The following is a 22,642-nucleotide window of genomic DNA, read 5'->3' as shown; positions in this document are numbered from 1 at the left end:
CCTTGAAAGTTTACCATCAGGGAGAGCAAAACTGACAGCAAAATAAGTATTTGGCCAAAGAGGACATTGAGATTCAGAGAATAACTCAACTAGTCAGTGATGGAGTTTGGATTTAAACTCCAGTCTTCTTGACTCTCCAACCTAGACTCATCAGGTGGTTGTATAATGGTTGGGCAAATCACATAACCTCTGTGTGCCTCAGTTCCCTCATTTGGAAGATCGATTATTTCTGAGGTCCTTTGTGATCCCTGTTACATTAAAACCTATGATTCAGTGCTCATTGGTTGGTGAAGATTTTTTTTCTTTGCCATGTAGAAAATAAAGCAGTTACTGCCTCTCTCTACATTTCTGCTCTGATGATCAGTTTGTATGAATTAATTTTCTCTCTATGTGTACGTCCTTCTCACATAGGGGGACGTACATATCATGGCTAGTGGTCTGGATCGGAAAGTCTAGGCCCACAATATCAGCTCTAACAATTAACTTTTTGTTAATTGTAATAATTGACTTTTTAGTGATTAGAAGAATCTTGCTAAACATATCCTATTTTTTCTGTCAGATTTATAACCACCTCTAGAGCTTAAGCTAATATTTGCAAAATTCCTTTATCGACGAATACCTGCATATGAGCAAATACCTGGATGCATCCTTAGGTTTAAAAAAAGTACACATAATTAACGACTTACCGAGCTACTATTTACCACACTGACCCTTCCTCACCTACTCAGAACCAAGTACATCTATTTAGAGCTACAAGCTTTCATAAAAGACATTTCGAGTCATATATAAATTCCTCTTATGCTTATGGAAGTTACGTACATCTGCCTGGCATATAGATGTCCGAATTTGGAGCGTTTTTAATTTAGGCTGTTTCAGCACTTAAAAATCATATATAACACATCTTTACCAATAATATAACTGCCTCTGTTCGTTAAAGATTAAATAGTTTACAAGAGTCTCTTCTTTCATTTCTCTTAGACAAAGAGTTGAGCACGTGCAGACACACACACACACGAAGTGATGAGGGGAGGGTACCAGACCAGAAGTAATTCTCCCCCTGGCTTAGTAGCGGGATGAGAATGATCAGGAAGCAGTGGAGTCAGCCTTCAATGCTGCCAGAGCACACAGTCCCTCTCTGAGGCATGCGGCACTAAACAGCCTCGGTCCATAGGCCAGGGTGGGGGTGAGGGGAGGAAGCACACATATAAATTTTTAAAACTTGGCCATGAAGTCCACACCCTCTGAGATTGGTGGGGGAACAACATGGTGTGTATCTTTACCTTGAACGGTCAGAGACTTCCTCCAAAACAAAACGGGCAGACCGTGTGCACTTCCGTCGCTTCGTCAGTTCTCAGGCTCTGACCTCACAAGCTCCCTTCTTCTTCCCCAGCTACGCCCTGTCCTGCGAGATCGAAGCGGCTGCTGACGCCAGTGCCACCTCTCCCAAGCCTCGGAAGAGCATGGTGAAGAGGCTCAGCCTGTGAGTGTCACCCGCGGGTCCCAGAGGGTCTCATCAGAGAAGGGACAGGATGTTCAGTACCGCAGCCCTGAGCCAGGGCGGAAGTGAAGAGCAGTTCACTCACCTGTTAATCTTTCTGTCGTGAACCCAGTACCTGTTCTGAATCGATTCCTTCTTCTCCACTGTTCTCTCTGGTATGGGCGACCATCATCTCTTACCTGGACCACTCCCACAACATCCTTACTGGCTTCTGGCCCCAGCCTTGCCTCAACAGTCCATTCTCCACCAAATAGTCTGGTATTCGCATAAAACACACACCAGATTATACCGCTTCCTTGCTTAAAAACCTCTGATGCTTTTATTGTAAGATAGCACTCAGACTCCTTATCGTGGCTTAGGAGGACTCTCGTGATCTTCCCCCAACCTTCTTGACCACCTTCCTCTCATCCGACCTGCCCCCTTGTTCGCTGAGACCCAGCCATGCCCAGCTTCTAGCCATCTGCCAACCACACCAGGCTCGTTCTTGCTTCAGGGCCTTTGCACCAGATGTTCCCATGGCCTGGCATGCTCGTTCTCTGTGGCCGGTCCCTTCAGATATGGGCAACGGCGTTCGCTCCTGAGAGACAGCCCTCTCTGATGCCGCCGCCTTCCCCCATCACTCTCGGTCACACTGGCTGCTTCCTGTGGCGGAACGTAAGCCGCTGGAGAGCGGGACCCTTGTCCATCACACTCATGGCTATTTGCCCAGCTCAGTGCCATGCATGCAGGAGGCACTCCATAGTCAAGTTCATAACTCCTGTCTCCCTTTGAGGAAAATCAGGCGTCCTTACAGTGGCCCTCACGACCCTTCAGGGACTGCCATGTCATCCCAGCCCTGCCTGTCCCTTAACTGTCTGTCCTCATCTTTTTCTGCTCACTCTCCTCTGCTTTCCAGCCACCCACACCTCCCTGAACACGCTAGGCGTGCCGTTTCTTCTGCTCAGAACACTGCTCCCCAAATAGCCAAATGACTCACTCACTCACTCCCTTCAGATGCTTGCTGAAACATCACCTTCTCAGCCTTCTGCCAACCACCTTATTTAATACCATGCCCCATCTGCCTTACCTCCTGTGGCACACTCTGTCACCTTCACCTGCTTTGAATTTCTCCACTGCCTTTACCTCCGTGTGACATACTGTTTGCTGTATGTGTCTGTTGATTATCTCCAATGCAGAGTCCACGAAGGCAGGCACGTGTGTCTGGTTTCTGTTCCTTGCTGTCTCCCCGGAACCTAGAATGGTGCCTGGCACATAGTAGATAATTAATAAATATTTATTGAATGAATAAACTGAGCCATGGGCCAACACTGTTTTAAGGATAATACACGTATTTTTCATCCAACCCACAAAATAATCTAAGTGGTAGGTCCTATTGTTATGCCAACTTTATAAACCAGGAAAGTAAGGCACAGACGGGGTAAATAGTGTGTTAGTTATTGGAAGATCTGGATTCAAACTCAAGATTTGGCCATAGAGCCAAGATACCTTTTTACTATACTGCCCATGGGAAAAATACTTCGTGAAGGAAGAGAGGAAGGAAAGATGGGGCAGGAGGTAAAAAGTGGAGGAGGAAGAAGATGAGGGAAGGAGGACAAGGCAGAGGGAAAGGGTGTGGAGGGTGGGAGGAAAGAATGAGAAACTGTTAGCTTAATTAGCCCCCGTGCTTTGATGGTAGCCATTTTTACAGAAGAGCCATAGAGGATCTAGTCTGTGTCACCAAGTTGATCTCTCAGACGTTAGACTCCAAGAGACGTCAGGCTAACGAATCAAACGAAAGCCAAAGAGGTCAGTGCCAGGAAACAAGGATTGTCATTTGATTAATAAATTTGCTCTTGCCTTTGAAGACCTATACCTGTGTCTGATCCCCTGGGTGTCACACTCCGCATTGCCAGGGACGAGCAAGAACAACGACTAGGGCATATTGGACAGTTTTTTGGGGTTTTTTTTTTTTTTTTTTGGTGGCAGGGTGGCCTGGGAGCCATGCTGACCTGACACATCCCAACTTTCCACCTCTTATCTGTTGTGTGAACTTCTGTGTCATCATTTGTGAAACCAGAATAGTAATGTTCATCTCAGTGGGTTGGTGCACGACTGGTGGGGTTGTAACGCTTCTCAAACACTGCCTCACTCTCAAAGGGTACCTGGAGAGCCACCGTTATTTTTTCATGAAACAACTTTCTGTTATTTTCTTTTTTAGTCTTTTTTTTTTTTTTTTTTTTTTTGGGTCAGGATTCTGACTGTTTCTGTGGGTTTTTGCTACTTCCCAGCACTGTCTATCCACCTACCTCGGTGATCCCCAGTGAGACATGGAGGCAAGGATGGCACACGAACTTGGGTATTGTCATGTTTCCAATAAACATGTGCAGGTGCTTACTGGTGTGGATGGCATGATGTCCCACTAATGAAGCTGCTCAGGCTTCCACCTGATATCAGGTGACATCTGAAGATTACACTGGGACATGTGATTTTATTGAAAGCATTTTGAAGGTAGTCTTGATATCTTGCCAAACCTCTGTCCAGATGCCTCCCCTGGCCCTCCTGAACACTAGATTTCTGAGCTCGTGGGTTGTCCCCTGTAGAGTTTCCATAGCGTCTTGCTATCTTTTCATGGCTGCAATCCTGGAGGAGAATGAACTCTCTTGTGAGGTAACCCGAGGACCTGACCAAGCCTTGTCAGTTGGTAAGATGGACACCTACACAGGGAATCAGACTCCTCAGGAGGTGAGGCCAGGGGTGCCAGGCATCTTGATGGTCTTCTGCATGAGAAATAATTGGAAATTTCTGGACCTGCTATGGCAGTCAGAGGTCTGCACAGGTACATCTAGTCCTTTTTTTATTTTCTGTTTTGGAAGTTTATTCATTTATGTTGAGACATACAGAGAGATAATGAACAGAGGAGAGGCATAGAGAGAGGGGGACAGAGGATCTGAAGCAGGCTCCATGTAGACAGCAGAGAGCCCGATGCAGGGCTTAAACTCATGAACCGTGAGATCATGACCTGAGCTGATGTCAGACACTTAACTGACTGAGCCACCCAGGCACCCCAGGTAGCCCTAAGTGCTAATGCCTTTACCCCCTTGCTTTTCCTTCCCTGTCCTCAGGCAGTAGCCACTGTAGATGCATTTTGATATAACTGCTTCCCACTACTTCTCTCCAACCCAGCTATCCATATTTATTGTGCCGGGTGCTCTAGCACCCCTGGGTCCTCTCTTTGCATCAAGTCTGACACATGCAGAAACTCTGCAGAGATAGTTTCATGAAAATCTAAAGTTTCATGTAAGAGGACTGTGAGGGTGCAGTGCCGTGCATGAAGTGTGGTAGACACGGAGTACATTCTCTCCTTGGTGAAATCTTGCCAAGATGCTTGAGTTAAAACCTTCAGTATCTGAGTTTGAACATTTATCATGAATAAAACAGGCCACATGGTCACCCTTCGTATTTCTTGTACATATAAGGGTGATTCTATGCCATCGATTTCCAAAATATTTTATAATCTTAGCATTTTTTAAAATGTGGAAAATGTACTCTTTGCTCTCCCCACATTTAATGATCCATTTTCCAAAGAGGTTGGAAAGAATTTTGAAGCCATAAGGGAAGGTGTGCTTGCTCTGAAGGTCAGAGATGCCTAGTATTGAGCTAGAATTACCCTTTGTAAAGCAGAAATGACCTCATGGAATTGTGCAAGTGGAAGAACCTTTAGTCTTTGAACAGTGTCGTTCAAAGCTAGAGTCTCAGATGACGGGCTGCGGACCACTAGTCCACAGCCTTCAAAGGTCTACCTCGTAATCACGGGGGTGTACGACAGTGGCATTGCTTTTTCCCCTGAAAATTGTGGTCAGAGTTTAGTGCTTTCCCCTGGAGCCCCAGTAAGGCTTGGAGGTCCAAGAAAGGAAGTGACATGGAAAATGGGGCAAGAGGTGGTGGGTCAGAGATGAGACAGAACAAAGACATGCTTCAGGTCTTGGAATTTGAGCTTATAATTCCTGAAATATTTAATGAAAAATCAAGCTCAGTGGTTCTACTCTTGTTATTTTGTCCAGTCAGTGCTTGTTGGGCTTGGCTGCATTTGCTAGTTTCTTTACATGCCTTTCCTTCTTGCGTCTTACCCTTCCCTCCTTTTACTCTTTTTCATGTTGTCTGTTAATGTGAACCCTCTCCATCTTTGTCTGAGAAAGTCTTTATTTTGTGCTCACTCTCAGAATTCTGTTAGCTGGGTATGGAATTCAAGGGCGACCGTTATTTTCACTCAGCACTTTGAAGACAGTATTCCAGGTCTTCTCATTTCTGCTGTTTGCTTTTGAGATGTCTGCTATCTATTTACCATTCCTTTGTATTATGCCCATCCCCTCCCCCCCTCCCCCCCCCCCCCCCCCCCCCCCCCCCCCGCCATTGCTTTTAAGAACTTCTTTTGTCTTTGATACACCATTAGAAAGTTTAAGTGAGGATTGAGTCTTATGTATTCTATTCAAGATGTAGTTCCTGGATCTAAAGATTCATGCAGTTCATTAGTTCTGGAATCTTCTCACCCACCATCTCTTCAGATAAGGTCACTCTTCCATTCTCTTCATTGTCTTCTCTTGGAATTCTTCTTACACACGTCAACATTTCTTATTCCAGTCTCCATCTTTTAACCTTTCTTATTTTCCATGTCTTTATATTTTGATGCTGATTTCTTAACATTTTCTTCAAATCTGTCATCTTGTTTTCAGTGCTTCTCTTAAACAGTTATTTAATCCTTCCACCGAGTTTTTATTTTAAATCACTGAATTTTTTAGTCTAGAAGCGAATTTTTTTTCAAATTGTCTTCCTGTTCTTTTGTCAGGATGTCCTGTTCTTCTCTCCTGTTTTCAACCTTTTTTCTTATGTCTGTAATATTTTAAACATATTTTATAGCCTGGTCTGTGGTAGACACTCAAACATTTGTCAAATGAATGAATAAATTATTAGTTTCTTTCTGTCTGAAGTTCGCAAGAGTCTAATGTTTGTTGACTCCCTTTGGGTGGGATATTTCCTTGTATGTTTTTGTAATGTTGTATTATGAGCTCATCTTTAACAGAAAATCCTCTACATCCTGGGTTGAAGATGTATTCTTCCAGAAATGTTTTTTAATTCTGGTTTGCACAGAAGTATAGGTAGCAAAGTATAGCATAGGTAGCAAAGTTGAGTGAGGTGCTGGCCAAGATAACACATGATTTTAGGGGAGACATTTTTCTTTCACCCAAGCTCAGGCCAAGACAGATAAGCTTCCTTGTTGTCTTCCCGTGCCAGTAGGAAGACATTTTTCTAGCCCATCTTTTTACTAAGGGTATAGCTCTTTGAGGGTCTTGGCTCTATAAGGGATTTCAATTTCATCTCCCCACCTTATATAAACAGAGGCCCTCATCTTTGGGTCTGTATATGTGTTAAAACCCATGTCCCTAGCTCCCCCAGATTGGTACCTCCCGCTCCCCACCCAGAGCAGCTGCAGAGTTAGCTCACATACTTCTGGTTTTCAGTTCCCTATTCATTTCTGGCCTGTAGGGATTTTCCTTACTGTATTGCAAGCTCAACTTTAAAAAGAGTTTTTATTCATTCATCAGTTGATGGACATTTAGGCTCTTTCCATAATTTGGCTATTGTTGAAAGTACTGCTGTAAACATTGTGGTACAAGTGCCCCTATGCATCAGCACTCCTGTATCCCTTGGGTAAATTCCTAGCAGTGCTATTGCTGGGTCATAGGGTAGACCTATTTTTAATTTTTTGAGGAACTTCCTCACTGTTTTCCAGAGCAGCTGCACCAGTTTGCATTCCCACCAACAGTGCACGAGGGTTCCTGTTTCTCCACATCCTCGCCAGCATCTACAGTCTCCTGATTTGTTCATTTTAGCCACTCTGACTGGCGTGAGGTGGTATCTCGGTGTGGTTTTGATTTGTATTTCTCTGATGAGGAGTGACGTCAGGCATCTTTTCATGTGTCTGTTGGCTATCTGGATGTCTTCTTTGGAAAAGTGAAAGACCTCAGATTAATATGGCCTCTCATTCAGCTAAGCAATCTGTGTGTTCTTTGAGGTTGGAAATGACCTATTCAGATGAGATGTTTACTGTGATCTATTAGACACTTTATAGGAAATGTTTTCCAGTCATGCCAGGGCATGCAAGATTGGCAAAACAATTAAGGGGTTAATTAGCACAAACTATTGCTAAATCATGGATTCCATATTTGTAAACAACTGCCTGGCCTTATGTGTTCTGCAGACTCTTTCTGGGGTCGGACATGATTACCAGTAGCACTCCCACCAAAGAGCAGCCCAAGTCCACTGCCAGTGGGAGCTCTGGTGAAAGCATGGACTCTGTCAGCGTGTCGTCCTGCGAGTCAAACCACTCAGAGGCCGAGGAGGGCTCTATCACCCCCATGGACACACCGGATGAGCCTCAAAAAAAGGTATTCCCTCATTCCTTTCCCATAAGTCCTAATGTAGACACCTGACATAGTTTAGTGGTTGCCACATGAGAATGTCTGTTTTCAAGTGTATCACTGTACAGTAGTTTGAAATTCATGTTTATAGGAGCTGTCAAAGTAGAGTTCAATCTAGGGACCCATTTCTCATAGAAACTGGTCCAAAAATAGTGAGCATATTTGTGTATTCATCTGGCCTTTGAAATATTGTCTTGGATCCAAAGGTGACTGAAGGACTGTGGCCTGTAACATGAGGTATACTTTATTTAGGACTCAGAGGATTTTCTTAGAAGGAGCGCAAAGTCAAGAGACAGAGATGTGTCAGCCTTGTCTCTTGGTGTCATACTTTGTCTTTGCCATGCTTTTACCGCAATAATGTTACATAGCAAACCGCTCCAAAACTCAGTACTTAAAACAACAGCCATTTATTCTCTGTCATGTATCTGCTGGTTGGTTGATGTGCATTGGGCTTGGCTCTAGGTCATGGGTTTGGTCCAGGTCTGCTCCTCTCATTCTTCTTGGCATAATGAGGCTATTCGGGGCATATTGTTAGTAAGCTAAGACAAATGAGCAAGAGAGCAAGTCCAGCCCCATAGGTATGTATCAAGCCTTTACTTTGGTCATAATACCAACATTTTATTGCCCAAAGCAAATCATGTGGCCAAATCTCACATAAATAAGTGAGGCAGGGGACTCCTTCTAATGGGAGGAACTGTGGAGTCACAGGGCAAAGGACATGGATTCAGAGGGGCGTAAGGAATTGGTAGCAAGTATACAATCTACCATTGTATACTTTGAGAGGTGATAAAAGAATTCCCATAGAGTTTCCATTTTCCATGGCTTCATAAAGAAATAAAAATAGCAACAACAACGATAAGAACAAGATGTGTCGTAATCTTCTGTACACACCTGCTTTAATCTGTTGGTGAAGAAGTTTGAATCAGAAACATCAACTGTGATGTGGCTAGCATTTGCACCATTTGGGGGAGATTTTTGGCCAGCCAGACTTGCTGTGTAAGCGACTGTTAGCCCCTTAGCTTAAGCGTAAGCAAGTGAGGTAGAGTGTTGGTAAGAATCCCCCCATTTTGTTTTTTTTCTGCCATTCTATAAGAGGATCAGTGCGCAGTTTCACATTGTGTTGTCAACAACAACAGCAGTAGAGGAACCCTCAAGTGACCTTGTCACAGTGTAGCCGATCTAGGACGGACATCATACTCAGGACTCATCAGGCTGAGATGTCTCAGGTGCTGCCCCAGCTGGATCTTACCTTTCTATGTTGAAATCCAGAGGCACATCCTCTGGATATTGAAGGAAAAGCTCTGGAAACACCTTTGAGTCTGTTCTCCATTTTCCCATGCATATTTTTGAAACCGGAGATGTAATCATTCTCCATGGCTTGAGATACAGCTTTGAAGTTGTCAAAATCTGGAGTGAGGTATCATTCTTCACCTTTAGACACGTTCTAATTCTTTGTGGCCCCATTTCCTGATGGTGGACATCATACAAATGACAATAGAGGTATATCACACGCTGTCCAGGAAGGGGGTGGAATCACCTTTATGCCTGTTGGTGCACTGGACATGTGCGAAGGTCCAGATCATCCCTCTTAAAACTACACAGTAGCCAGCCCAAGTGTGTATCATTTGCACACCCCTTGACTCCTCTCTTATCACACGGGTGCTTTAATTTCTTGCACAAGTCAGGAATTTTTATTCTTCAGGTGAACCGTCCTCAGAGGCACGAATTTCTGTCGGTTTAAAGCTGAATCATTGACTTGGATGCACGCACACGCTGGGCTGTAGTATCCTTGAATGTCACCTGGAAAGGCCTTGGTGCCCCTGCTCCCTGCATAGCGGGTCCTGGATGACCTCCACAGCCTCTCCCTACTCTGGATCCTGAGCCTCAGGTGTCCCGCGTGCCTTCCACAGTGGCGCTCCATGAGATTGCTCTGTTCAGTGAAGTGTACTTAGCATTCCTGTCACTTCATCCCCCAATCATGGTTTTTAAACATTTATTTTCACACTTGCTCCTCAGAGCAAATTCTCAGCAAGACCTTAGGGGCGTCATCAGGTGGTCCGTTTAGAGCTTCTGCAACTCAGGCGTCTTCAAAGCTTTATCTTAATCCTAAGTGTCATTAAAATTATGGAAAGTCTAACAGAAGGAAAGGGGATTTATACAGAGGAAAAGGGAGGTGAAAAAATTGAACTAGTAACTGGACAGTGGACCCTCTTGGCTACTGTGTGTGGTGCACCTTCAAGCAAAGTGATGCTGTTGAAATTATGCACCATCAGTTCGCCCTCACACTGAGTCACAAAGTTGATTCACTTGGGAAAATAGACAAAAAATGTTACTAAACCATATTATAGAGCCACAGTTAGACTTCTACATATCCGAGTTGTCAAATCAGCTTGCTGGCTCTAATTAAACTAATCATATAGTAGAATTTAATGTAAAGTTACGCTATAGGAAAACGAAGTCCTTAGGAAATAAACTGGGATAAACCCCATTTTACTTGGAAGCTAGATAATCAGAATGCTAAGTTTCTGTATGCTTTTTCCTTGGAAAAGTAGACAGGTATAAAAGATATAAGTAGGTTACTTATTTTTTAAATGACTTCTGAAATATTTGTTATATAATATATATAACAATTCAGCTTAACTCATTCTGAGAAATTATTTGTAATTTTCCACAATAAGAATTGATAGTTAAAATGATTCAATTTAGGTTTTTTTTTTTTTGTTTTTTAACACAACCTAGTGAATTTGGGCATCCTGTTTCTTTGGTAATTAGTCTTGCATAGTTTATGGTAACTGTAGTTAATTGGAAAAGCATCTCATTCCTTAAAAGTAGAAAGTAAAAAAGTAGAAAGTAATGGAGCTTCTCATAGGCTGTGTTCCCTCTCTGAATCTTTTTTCCCTTATCTTTATAATGCTCTGCATTTTGTTCACAAGATAGTTGGGAGAGCCACGTGAGATAAGATATATGCAAACTCATCACATCACAGTGCTAAACATCACCAAGGTAGTGCTATACTATGTTCATTTACCACGTTTTCATCAGCTTTAGACTGGGCCTTGGCTATGTGCTTGCCGTGTGAACCTGGTCTTGGGAGTCAGGTAACTGGGGAGTATGTCATGATGGTGTTGCCAGTACTTTTCTCTCTGGATTAAGGTTCCTCACAGCAGAAAGTGATTGGGGCCCGGTGATCTCCAGGGGCCTAATGTTCCACGCAGAACTATAGAATCTGTGGTCCTTATCTTAGAAACTTCGACAAGTATAGACCTTTCTCTCCTGCTACAAAATCTGTGATAGAAAACAGATAGTGGTGGGCGTGTTAAGCAGCATTCCCACTCAGGGCAATGGGACTGGATAAGCTGTTGGTAAGTAAGGCTTTCCTCCAGCCCTTGTTAAGCTTCTGACTTCCTGCTGGAGGCCATGTTGCCTCTAGTTTCTGGTATTTGCTGCCATCTGCTGGTCACTTCTTTAAAAGCAGCTGCAAACGGGAATTTTGAGAACTGCCTTGCATCCGTCCTCACCTGGATGTAGGGGGCAAGTACTGAGTCACTGATAGGCATCTGCCAACAGGATACTTACCCCAGTGACAAGATGTGTGTGTGTGTGCTGTGAGCTGTTGTGGAGGAAGTAATTGAAGTTTATTCATTTCAGCATCTACCTCTGCTTTGAAGATTGTGAAGCGCGCCATTGGCCAAGGTTCTAATCTGTGTTCTTCTGGGGTGTGTTTACTCTTCCAGCTCTCTGAGTCTTCCTCATCATGTTCCTCTATCCATTCCATGGACACAACTTCCTCAGGGATGTCGTCCTTAATAAACCCCCTCTCCTCCCCTCCATCCTGCAACAACAACCCCAAAATCCACAAGCGCTCCGTCTCTGTGACATCCATTACCTCGACAGTGCTGCCTCCCATTTACAACCAACAGAACGAAGACACCTGCATAATCCGCATCAGTATAGAGGACAACAATGGCAACATGTACAAGAGCATCATGGTAAGGCCCTCGGACTGACACCCCTAAGTGTGTACAATATTAGCATCATGTAGGCATCTGCCCAAAATGAGTATGTACCAAAATCTCCCTGCGTATGCACCAGTAATATATTTATATAAAAATGTACATACCAGCAGTGGCCATAAAATAGAGTTTTCACATCTTAAAAATTGCTAAAACTTATCCCGGTCAGTGTCACTTTTTTCAAAACTCTCAATTTGGACAACTGAATGACTGTATCCCAGGGAAGATGCCACTCCTGCATGCCTTCTAGGAAGTCTTCCCGTGGAACCACATGTCTGGATTTATAATGAATTCCCATGCATTCTCAGCCGTGTGCTCCGTGGTGGCAAATCTTTCTCCTTTAGTCATGTGGAATCAAACTTAGTAAAGTGAATGATCAAGCTGAAAATACAGTTTGAGTCCACAAGGAACTCTGTAAATTAAATGAGACGGACCTTTTTGAGCCTCTTGTAAAAATTGTGTTTCTGACACATTCTCAAAACTGTCTTGAATTAATGGCAGGCTTTTGGAATACATACAGGTGTCTCCTGGTAATGACCTTGGGTGTGTATTTCCCGGAAGTGACTTCTTCGTTTATAGGCCACTTCATGCACTGAAGAGCAGGCTGTCATTTGCAGTGGGTCCCATCTCCCATCTTTATCACCTGCCTTCTTGGAGGGCACACGGAGTGCTCATGAGCTCAGCTCTGAACATGACCTGTATGCTGTCTTCTAACATTCCAAGGAAAAACTTTCCTAAAGCAGTCATAGAATCAACAAAAGATTTCTTGAACGTTGGATGTGTGCTTGTCACGGGGCCAGGCTTTGTGGATGGGGAGACGAGTGAGGTGTTTCTGTCTTTGAGGACCTTATGATCAAAAGGGAGATCATAAAGCAGTATTCAACATCTACCACATTCTCTAATAGAGGTCAGACCAGGTCGTAAAGGGCCTCCAGCCCTCATGAGGGAGTTTGTATCCTACAGGCAGTAGCATCTCATTGAAGGCTTTTAAGTAGCAATCAGATTTGTTCACTGGAAAAGTAGCTGACATTGTGGAGACAGTGCTCTGGTGGGGGGTAGTGGGAGGTGAGGAAGTGAGTTAGGAAGCTGCTGTCATATTCCATGTAGAAGATGATGAGGGCTTGAACGACAGTCATGTGGCTGGAGACCATGTGGATTTTTGAAAGATTTTTACGAGGTAGAATTATAGAATCCATTAGTTTAGTCATCAGCTTTGGGTTACCATTGGAGGGGATGAGGAAGAGGGAAAACTAAAGGCTGTCCAGGCAGCTTGGTGGTTGGTGGTCCTACCAAGTGAGATGCAAGCTACTGGAGGAGGAGGAGGGTTTGGGGAATGCTTACACTGGAGGGGTCAGTAGGACATCCAGCTGACGTTGTCTAGAAGATGGGCAGAAACCTGGGCTGGTGCCAGGCTGGTTCTGGGAGTCATCCAGCCCACGGGGTGGACAGGGTCACACAGGGAGTGAGGGCAGGAGGAGACAGAACTCAAGTGGGACAGAGAATGGTGAAAGAACCACCGAGAAGCCATGCCATCAGTGTTAGTATCGTATTTTCAGTGTGGCTTCTTCACATGGCTTCTCTTATACGTGCTGACAGAGAAGTCCCCCCTCGAAACTCTGCAGTGACTCTGAAGTAAAAGCTAAGAAGCGACACACATGCAACCACATGGATGGATCTCTAAAATGCCACATTGCATTAAAGAAACCAGACACAAAAGATTACATGCTGCAGGAGTCTTTTCTTTCAAAAATAGTCCAAACAAACCTGTGGTACTGGAAGCTAACCTCAGGGAAGAGGCACAGGGAATTCTTTGCATTCTCTATTTAAGTTACATGAAGGTGACACGCTAGTGTCATTCAATACTGTGCCATTTAGTACACAAGCCACGTGGTGATTGAGCATTTAAAATGGGAATAGTCCAAATGGAGATGTACTGTGAGTGTAAAATATATACCAGATTTTGAAGATTTAGTACAAAAGAAAGAAAGAATTTCTCATTAGTAATTTTTGTATGGATTATATACTGAAATCATACTTTGGATGTGAGGGATTAAATAAAGTATGTTATTAAAATTAATTTCCCTTTTGAAACACTTGTTTTAATATGTCTGCTAGATTATGTAGATCTACTGGACAGGGCTGGTTCAGTATGTCAACCAAAGGCTGCATGACTGAGCTGTTGATACTGATTGTGACCCTTCACTCCACTCAGTACATTGGATGGGACAGAGTAATAAACACTCATGGAAAGCTCTTGGCCGTATCCCATCCTCATGTGGACACACTTGGGGAAGTTTAAGGTCAAGAAAATAAGGATAGCCTGGCTCTCTCCTTAGGTAGGTTTAAAGTTGACAACTTAACCCAATGTTAATCACCTTAGCCCCACATCCACCACTCTCCCCCCCACCCCAACCCCCCAGTTAAAGTGGGATCCTTTCTCTTTAACTTCATGCTTCTGGTCCAGTTCTATCCAACTGTGGGAGTATTTTTTTTAGGCTATCAAAACACATATTTCCGCTTTTAGAATTTTGTGTGCATCTATTTCTCCCTTGTAAAGGAGTATGCCGGATGTTTTGGTAATAGACAAATGAACAAGGTCTTTGTCGCTTACAAGCACCCCATTATAATGCATGTTGTTTATTGAATCACAAGTACCAGCTGCTGTTTCGGGACCAGAGGGAGACATCTAGGCCCTGCCATCTCCAAGTTCTCAGAGACAGTTTCCTGGAGGAAATCAGTTGTCTTCTTCTTCTTTTATTTTTTTAAATTGATTGGTTGATTGATTGACTGGCTGTCTCTCCTCTTACCTCCTGGTGAGAACAGCTTTTATTTTTAAGTAACAATAATTTGTGTGGTGTGTGTGTGTGTGTGTGTGTGTGTGTGTGTGTGCATTCTTTCTGATGTAAAGAAATCACTCAAGGGATGTTACAAAAGTCAGACCTCTTTTCCTCTTGCGCCAAGTACCCTGCCAATAGTTGGCTGAAGTGCAGAGATAAAGGGGAGAAAGTCAGAATTGGGGGTGAGGAGAAGCTTTACTTGGGCTTAAAAAATGGTAGATTTATTATTTTTGAACACCTAGGAGCTGATTTTTATTGAAGTCTAATTTACGTGCAATTACATACACAGATCTTAAGTGTTCAGTTCTTTGGGTTTTAATAGTTACCTGTATCTGTATAACCATCACCCCAAATCTAGATAAAGAACATTTTTCATCCCCCCACCAGAATTCCCTTGTGTCCCTTCCAATCAGTTCCCCTTCTTAACCCTAGTGAAGGTTAAGGTTCGTTATTGTTAATTTTCTAAAGCCATAGATTAGTTTTGCCTGTTTTTCAAAGAATTGTCTCCTGTACCACGTAATCTTTTGTGTCTAGTTTTTTTTTTTTTTTTGCTTTTTGTTTGTTTGGGTTTTTTTTGCACAACATGATGCTTTTGAGATTCATCCACATTGTTGCATGTGTCAGTTCTTAGTTTATAACTGCTAAGTTGTGTTCTAGCAGAAATATACTATAATCTCTCTGTCCATTCCCCTGTTCTCTCCTGTCAAGGGTGGTTCAGGTTGATTCCAGCTGGGGGCTATTACGGGTGTGAATCTGCTATGAACACTTGTGTAGAAGTCCTTTTGTAGACATAGGTTTTCATTTCTCCTGGTCAGTACCTAGATTGCTGAGATCATGGAGTGATCTGGGAGATCATGTGAGATCATGTAAAATTGCTGGGTCATGGAGTCTCTTGTGCTTTTTGAAATGATCCTTGTGCAGAACTGCGGTCATTTGTAACCTCCAGGTTGTAACCTGGTGCCATAGCAGTAGCTCAACAGGTAAGGATGATTTTAGCCCAGAACCAAAAATGCTATGCGTTTTGCACAGTACCCTCCTATTCCACCCTGCCCCCCACTGGAACCTCAACCAGCGTGGACGAGATAGGCAAGGAACATGTTCTGTTTTACTAAGGGAAGACACTTGACTGAGGGAGTAGGTGATGGCGAGAGTAAGTGGCCCATCATCATTTGGCTACTAAGGGTGGGGCCGGAACTAGAACCCAGGGCTTCTGGCTCCTGGTCCTGTTCTCATTCCACTGGGCCATTACCCCCAGGAAGACACAAGGCAGCAAGAATAAGAGGGTCAAGAGGGCTCTCGTGAAGCCGAATACTTAGAAACCCATCCATTGTCTTTTCAGTTGACGAGCCAGGATAAGACCCCCGCCGTGATCCAGAGGGCGATGCTGAAGCACAACCTGGACTCGGACCCAGCGGAGGAGTACGAGCTGGTACAGGTCATCTCGGAGGACAAAGGTGGGCACACGTCGCTTCTCGTGGCAGGTTACCCGTGTAGAAGTCAGAGAATGAATATGGTGGGGTTTTTTAATGGAATCAAATAGGGGTTTTTAATTGTGTGGGGAACCCTGACGTCACCTCACTTGTAGACTGAAGCATCTCAAGCCGCCCCCGCAACAACCCTGTTTTGCCTACAGTTTTGCTGTGCATTCTCATGCCCATTCTCTATAAACTTTTTTTTTTAAGTTTACTTATTTATTTTGAGAGAGAGAAGGGGGGAGGGGCAGAGAGGAGGAGAGAGAATTCCCATGAGACTCCATGCTGTTAGTCGGAGCCTGACACGAGGCTTGAACTCACAAACCATGAGATTATGACCTGAGCTGAAACGTTAACAACTGAGCCACCCAGGTGCCGCTGCATGCTCTATAAACTTTTTATCAAGCATTCTTCTTGGAAGAGGTCTCTCCCTGTGTCAGAAGGTGAGGGGCGGTGGGGCCTATTGGGTCTTTGATATGGTCACGCACCTCCTTTACCCAATAATGTGTGTTCAAGTTGTATATGAACCTGTAATGTAGCGGTCCTTGAAATAATTTCTCATTTCAGTTAATCATGCATGGGAGGCTTATAGGTTTATCTTTCAGTTTATCTTTTAATCTTTTTTTATTAAAAGATTTTTGATGCTTTTTTAGAGAGAGAGAGAGAGAGAGCGAGCACAAGTGGGGGATGGGCAGAGAGAGAGGGAGACACAGAATCTGAAGCAGGTGCCAGGCTCTGAGCGGTCAGCACAGAGCCAGATGTGGAGCTCGAACTCATGAACCGCATGGTTGTGACCTGAGCGGGTGTTGGAACTGAGCCACCCAGGTGCCCCTCTTTCAGTTTACCTTTATTCATGATTGATGTTCAAGTAGCAAAAGCTTCTAACTCCAGAATCTGAAGGCTCTTTATCTCACACTTACTGAGGCAAAGAACTGGTGATCTGTGAAATACTTCAGTATGTCTAGGAACCCATTGTTGGCAGAAATTCCTTTTAGGAAAACTGGGGGCAAATACTTACCCTGAATGTATCTATTTGCCAGTTTGAATTGGGGTTGTATTTGTTGAGAGGAGACAATAAGCTGGTAGGTAAGTTGTCTGTACTCTGTCACATCGGAGAAACTCAGTCATAAGAAGTCTCTTTCCAAGTGTGGTTATTGACTGAAATTAACCCTATCTACTGGCAGGCCCAACACTAACCAATTCACACATTTTTTTTAATGTTTATTTATTTGTGAGACAGAGAGAGAGAGAGAGAGAGAGCGAGCATGAATGGGGGAGGGGCAGAGAGAGAGGGAGACAGAATCCCAAGACGGCTCCAGGCTCCCAGCTGTCAGCACAGATCCTGATGCGCAGCTCGATTTCAGAAACCATGGCATCTTGACCTGAGCCAAAGTCGGATGCTCAACCGACTGAGCCACCGAGGTGCCCCCAATTCACACTTGTTCCCCAAGTATAGCGTAAAGAAGAATTTTAAAAGTTGGGAATATGAGAAGGGAGCAGCTGTTCACACTCCATTTGACCAGCAAATCCTCTAGGCTGTATCTTGGGCCCCGAGAAGAGTGGCTGAAATTAGAGTAGTACTTTTTCCTAGAGATGAAGTATATAGCCTCTGAGAAAATTCTTTTTCAATTACCTCTTGGGAGTTTTCTCAGTCATCCAGCGGACCCCTAAGTTGTGGGGCAAACCCTTGTCAATTATATCTTTTAATGTGGTTACAGTTAAAATTCTAAGCCTACAAGGTGATCTCTTGAGTTTTACCATGTTGCCCACGAACCAAGGCTAAGGTGAGACCAGTTGGTTTGAAGAACCAGGAATCCTGGGCCCAGTTTTATCCACCACTTGGGTGGTCTTCGGGGGGCTGCTTGACCTCCTCGGGCCTTGGTTCTTAATTGGTGAAAAGGAGGCAGTACCCTACTAATTCTTCATACGTCACAGGACGGTTATCAGGGTGACAAGAAATATGTGCCCCAAAGTACTTTTGGAGGTATGCTAAGTGATCCGTAGTTGTGAGGTGAATTATTACTGACCCGGGAATATGGGGACATTTGTGCAAAATGTACTAGAGTCACTGAGAACCTGATCGCATAGGTCTCACTATAAAATTTCGGTGTTTGAAGTTAACATAAGCTTGACTGCATCCATTCTGCAATCAGATGCCTCTGGTGATGGCCTCCCCAATACTATTGCCCATTTTACCTCTTTTATTCCCGTTTGTTTTTTTAGATACCCATTACCCCTGAGTGCTAAATAGTATATATCTTCTTCTAAAAATATAAATGAATTTGGGTCGCCTGGGTTGCTCAGTCGGTGAAGCATCTGACTTTGGGTCAGGTCATGATCTCGCGGTTTGTGAGTTTGAGCCCCGCATCGGGCTCTGTGCTGACAGCTCAGAGCCTGGAGCCTGCTTCGGATCCTGTGTCTCCCTCTCTCTCTGCCCCTCCCTGGCTCACACTCTGTCTTTGTCTCTCTGTCTCTCAAAAATAAACATTAAAAAAATTTGTTTAAATAAAAAAATAAAAATATAAACAAATTAAAGTAACTTTGCTTGATAATTTCATATGATACTTAGAATAGTCCCTGTTCAGAAATTGCAGCTGTCTGTTTGGGAATCATTGAAGTAGACAACAGTTTAAATGTTTACAGATGTACTCTATCTTATATAGATGCTGTTTAGTATTCAACTGGTTTGATTTGGGATTACTTCAAAAAATATTTCAATATTCCAAGTAGAAGGTTCTGGAAAATGCTGTAGATTTTTTTTTTTTTTTTCTCCCCTGTGTCATTGGATTCTCTCAGTCTCAGAAAAGTTGCATGCTGGAGTAGTAAAATGGACGATGGGAGGAAGGATACCTGGGTTCTAGCCCAGTTCTGCTGTTGACCAGCTGTGATCCTGGGAGTGTCATTTAACGTCTCTTCGCCTTTGTTTTCTACTGCACTTTTTTCTAGCTAAAATATTCTGCATTTGAACATTTAGTTCAATTTGAAATTGGGATTGAGGAGTGGTTGGAACTGATTTTGGGGGTGGTTGTCATTGTTTGGTTCAGTTCACATTCCAAGGACAAGGGACCAATGGTCCTTGCTTTGTGGCCAGACAAAATCCCTCCCCCCGCCACTGTCAGTGCTTGGGCTGACCTACACCAGCTGACTGCCTTCTCTCTCCTTCTCTCCTTTAGAACTAGTGATCCCAGACTCAGCCAATGTCTTTTATGCCATGAACAGCCAAGTGAACTTTGACTTCATTTTACGCAAAAAGAACTCCATGGAAGAACAAGTGAAATTGCGTAGCCGGACCAGCTTGACATTGCCCAGGACAGCTAAACGGGGCTGCTGGAGCAATAGGCACAGCAAAATCACCCTCTGAAGCGAGGGACCAATGGCCCCTTGCTCGCCAAAGGCAGAGCGGGGCTGAGAACAGGCCGTGGTGATTGCAGCGACCATCCAGTGTTAGAGGATCATTGGCGAAGTCCACAGCTATTTATTGAGTACCTCTGGTGTGGAAGGCACTATGACAGGCATCGTGGGGGAAATCGGAGATGAGTTTGACATGAAAAGGATGAATGTTTCACTGATTCTCTTTGACCTATTTGAGACTGAAATGCAAAATTATCCACTTTTATAAATAAATATATATGTACACATATTTGGTATGTATGTGTGTGTATATATATATATACACATATATGTGTATATATATATGTATATATATATACGTATATATATATGTGTGTGTATATATATATATATATACATATATATATGGGACTTAGGGATATTCTGGACTATGGAAAAATGAATTTGCACAATGGCCTGGGAAGTTGAGGTCACTTTTTACAGGGAAATAGAAAGAACTGAAAACCTAGTGTCATACCTTCCATGTAAATGGAATCAATCCTAGGAATACAGAGTGTCCTTTGTGCCAGTATTATAAGAAGTCCAAACTGTTTCTATAAGGGAGAGAATGACTTTCTCCATCAAGTGCCACCAGAAGAGATCTGCAGAGGCTGGAACTGCCACGGCTGAATGAAAGGCCACTTTGGAAAGGGTTTGGATGAGCCAGTGGCTTTTGACTTCTGCCCGCATCTGCCGCTTTCTGCGACCCCAGGGAGGGCGAGAGGAGCATCGGAGGCCCATCGGACCCACTGGTCCAGCCCCCGTGACACCTCTGGAGCCAACGCAAGACCATTTTGGTTTCTGGCAACTGCCTTGTGTGTCCGTTCCCCCTGCTCAAGAACATATCACAATCATTACTGTACAAGTAGCCATGCTCTTTGGTAACTTACCAGCCAGAAGAGAAAGCACAAAAGGATGGGGACTCGTTTGGACTCTTACCTGTCTCGGAATGCTACTTCTTCATTGCCATTTCTGATTGCCTTCTTTTGCATGTAACACTATATGTCTGGAGTCTTTTGCCATCTGGATTGTAGTACCTCTATATTACGTGCAATCTATTCCTCAGGTGTAGAAATTCCTACTGCGATTGACTATATTTGATCATTTTGAGCCTGTGAAAGATTTCAGAACAGCGACTGCTCTGTTAATAGCCCCTCAGAAGATGTTCCCTGCTGATAGCAGTGTCCTGTTTTACTGACCAACTTTTATAGCATTACTGTGCCTAGTCATGGGGAAAGAAATGGGGCTACGTATATGATCTGAATCATTTCTTAATGAGGTACATTCTTCCAGATGGAATCAATAACATTTTTTTTTTCAGGTCCCCACACTTGCTATCACAGTGTTACTGTTAAGTGACATTTGTGTCTCTAGTAACACCATCATCCTCTCCCTTCCAAATCTGAGCTGTGCTGGGGGTTTGAACCAAAAAGCCATATGTGCGATATCAACATGTGTAAGAAGCACTTTCAGAATGTCCTTTTTAAGAAAAAATTCTCAAAATTCCAGTTTTTATTCTAAAAATAAAAAGAACAAACCCAGATATAAAGCATAGATTGTAAAATGGAGCTTTTTCTTTTCCTTTGTCCTAATCCTGTAAAGACAGCTCCCAAAGGTTATGTGAGATTTATGTTATGTAAATAGCCATATGAAATCTGCAAGAAACACCAGGGAAAGTTTAGAGATTCGTGGCAGTGGACCAAAGAATGAGCCGGGAAGGCCTCAAATTTCCCTTAGGTCTTTCGAGGAGAGCAGACTGTGCATGATAAAGAGCGCCTCGGTTTCAACCAGTCGAAAAGCACTTTGTTCTGTTTGCAAGGCTCGTCCCGATTTGCGCTTCTGTGCTTGGAGGAGAGACGGCCGGGGTGCTAGACATCATGGAGACTGGAGAACATGTAGCCTCAGCCTGAATTTCTGGGTTCGAAGGTCACAAAATACAGAACTGTTGGCCTAGTTTAGGGTGCGGCTATGAAGACATACGTGTTGTGCCGTGTGCTCACCCTATGTATTGTACTGTATATGTAGAGTCTAGATTTATATACTGCAATGTAAAAAAATATATATATATATTTTTTCCTTTTTTAAAGACGATGGAAACTCCAAGTAGATAAAACATAGCCTCATTTATTTAATGCCACTTGAAATGTCTTAAATTTGTTTCCCGGTGGATAGCCGGGTGATGCTTTCAGCTGCTCGCATGCTTGTCTTTCTACAGCTCCATCATCTGTTTACCTTTTGGTTAAACTAATAAACTGGTTTGGGACTTGGCTGGCACGTGCTGCCAGACCCAAAGGGACTGTATTTGGTTCATCAGGTGGGTTCTGGGTCCTAGATGTATCCGTAGGCTTGTTGGAAGCCCCCTCTGGCTCGGTTGGAGGGAGCCGAGGGGAAGCCGGTGGCAGAGGTAGGAGGGGATCCTCTCCACTGGTGAGTGTCACGAGCGTTTGGGGGAGGGAGTGACATCCTCAGGAAGCTGCACTCAGATATGATGCCTTGCCAGATTGCGACTCTTAAGAGTCATGTGGTGGGGGACACTTTAAAAAAAAACACCTCGGGGCACCTGGGTGGCTCAGTCGGTTAAGCGTCCGACTTCGGCTCAGGTCATGATCTCGGGGTCCGTGAGTTCGAGCCCTGCGTCAGGCTCTGTGCTGACAGCTCGGAGCCTGGAGCCTGTTTCGGATTCTGTGTCTCTCTGGACAGAACTCTCTGGACAGGAACTCACACTGTTCCTAACTGACCCGACCGAGGTGACCGTGCTGCGTCCATTCTCTGCCCCTCCCCCATTCATGTTCTGTCTCTCTCTGTCTCAAAAATAAATAAACGTTAAAAAAAAAATTTAAAACAAAAAACAAAAAAAACCCACCTCAACTTAGAGTTAGGATCCAAGGTAGTACTTTGCCTCCTTTCTGAGTGTCTTCCCTAGGCCGCAGTTGCTCCCAGCTGAATAATTCTTAAAACCCCATCCACAGTGCTCTGG

General features: G+C 43.8%; 1 protein-coding gene across 2 annotated transcripts in view; it reads left to right on the top strand.

Annotated features, from left to right (window-relative positions):
• RGL1 (ral guanine nucleotide dissociation stimulator like 1) overlaps positions 1 to 21,966 on the top strand; it is a 257,439-nt gene extending 235,473 nt beyond the window's left edge. For both annotated transcript variants that reach the window (XM_049634098.1, XM_049634097.1), the window contains 5 exons: positions 1,391 to 1,480; positions 7,734 to 7,920; positions 11,688 to 11,942; positions 16,143 to 16,257; positions 19,449 to 21,966. In XM_049634098.1, the coding sequence (XP_049490055.1) occupies positions 1,391 to 1,480; positions 7,734 to 7,920; positions 11,688 to 11,942; positions 16,143 to 16,257; positions 19,449 to 19,636 (835 nt within the window). In that variant the 3' untranslated portion in view covers positions 19,637 to 21,966. The remainder of the gene's footprint in view (positions 1 to 1,390; positions 1,481 to 7,733; positions 7,921 to 11,687; positions 11,943 to 16,142; positions 16,258 to 19,448) is intronic.
• Positions 21,967 to 22,642: the final 676 nt, after the last annotated feature.

The sequence above is a fragment of the Panthera uncia genome, chromosome F1, assembly GCF_023721935.1.
Source record: "Panthera uncia isolate 11264 chromosome F1, Puncia_PCG_1.0, whole genome shotgun sequence".
NCBI classification, from domain to species: Eukaryota; Metazoa; Chordata; class Mammalia; order Carnivora; family Felidae; genus Panthera; species Panthera uncia.
The sequence above is the reverse complement of the archived record's forward strand: the minus strand, read 5'-3'. Positions and strand labels throughout refer to the sequence as shown.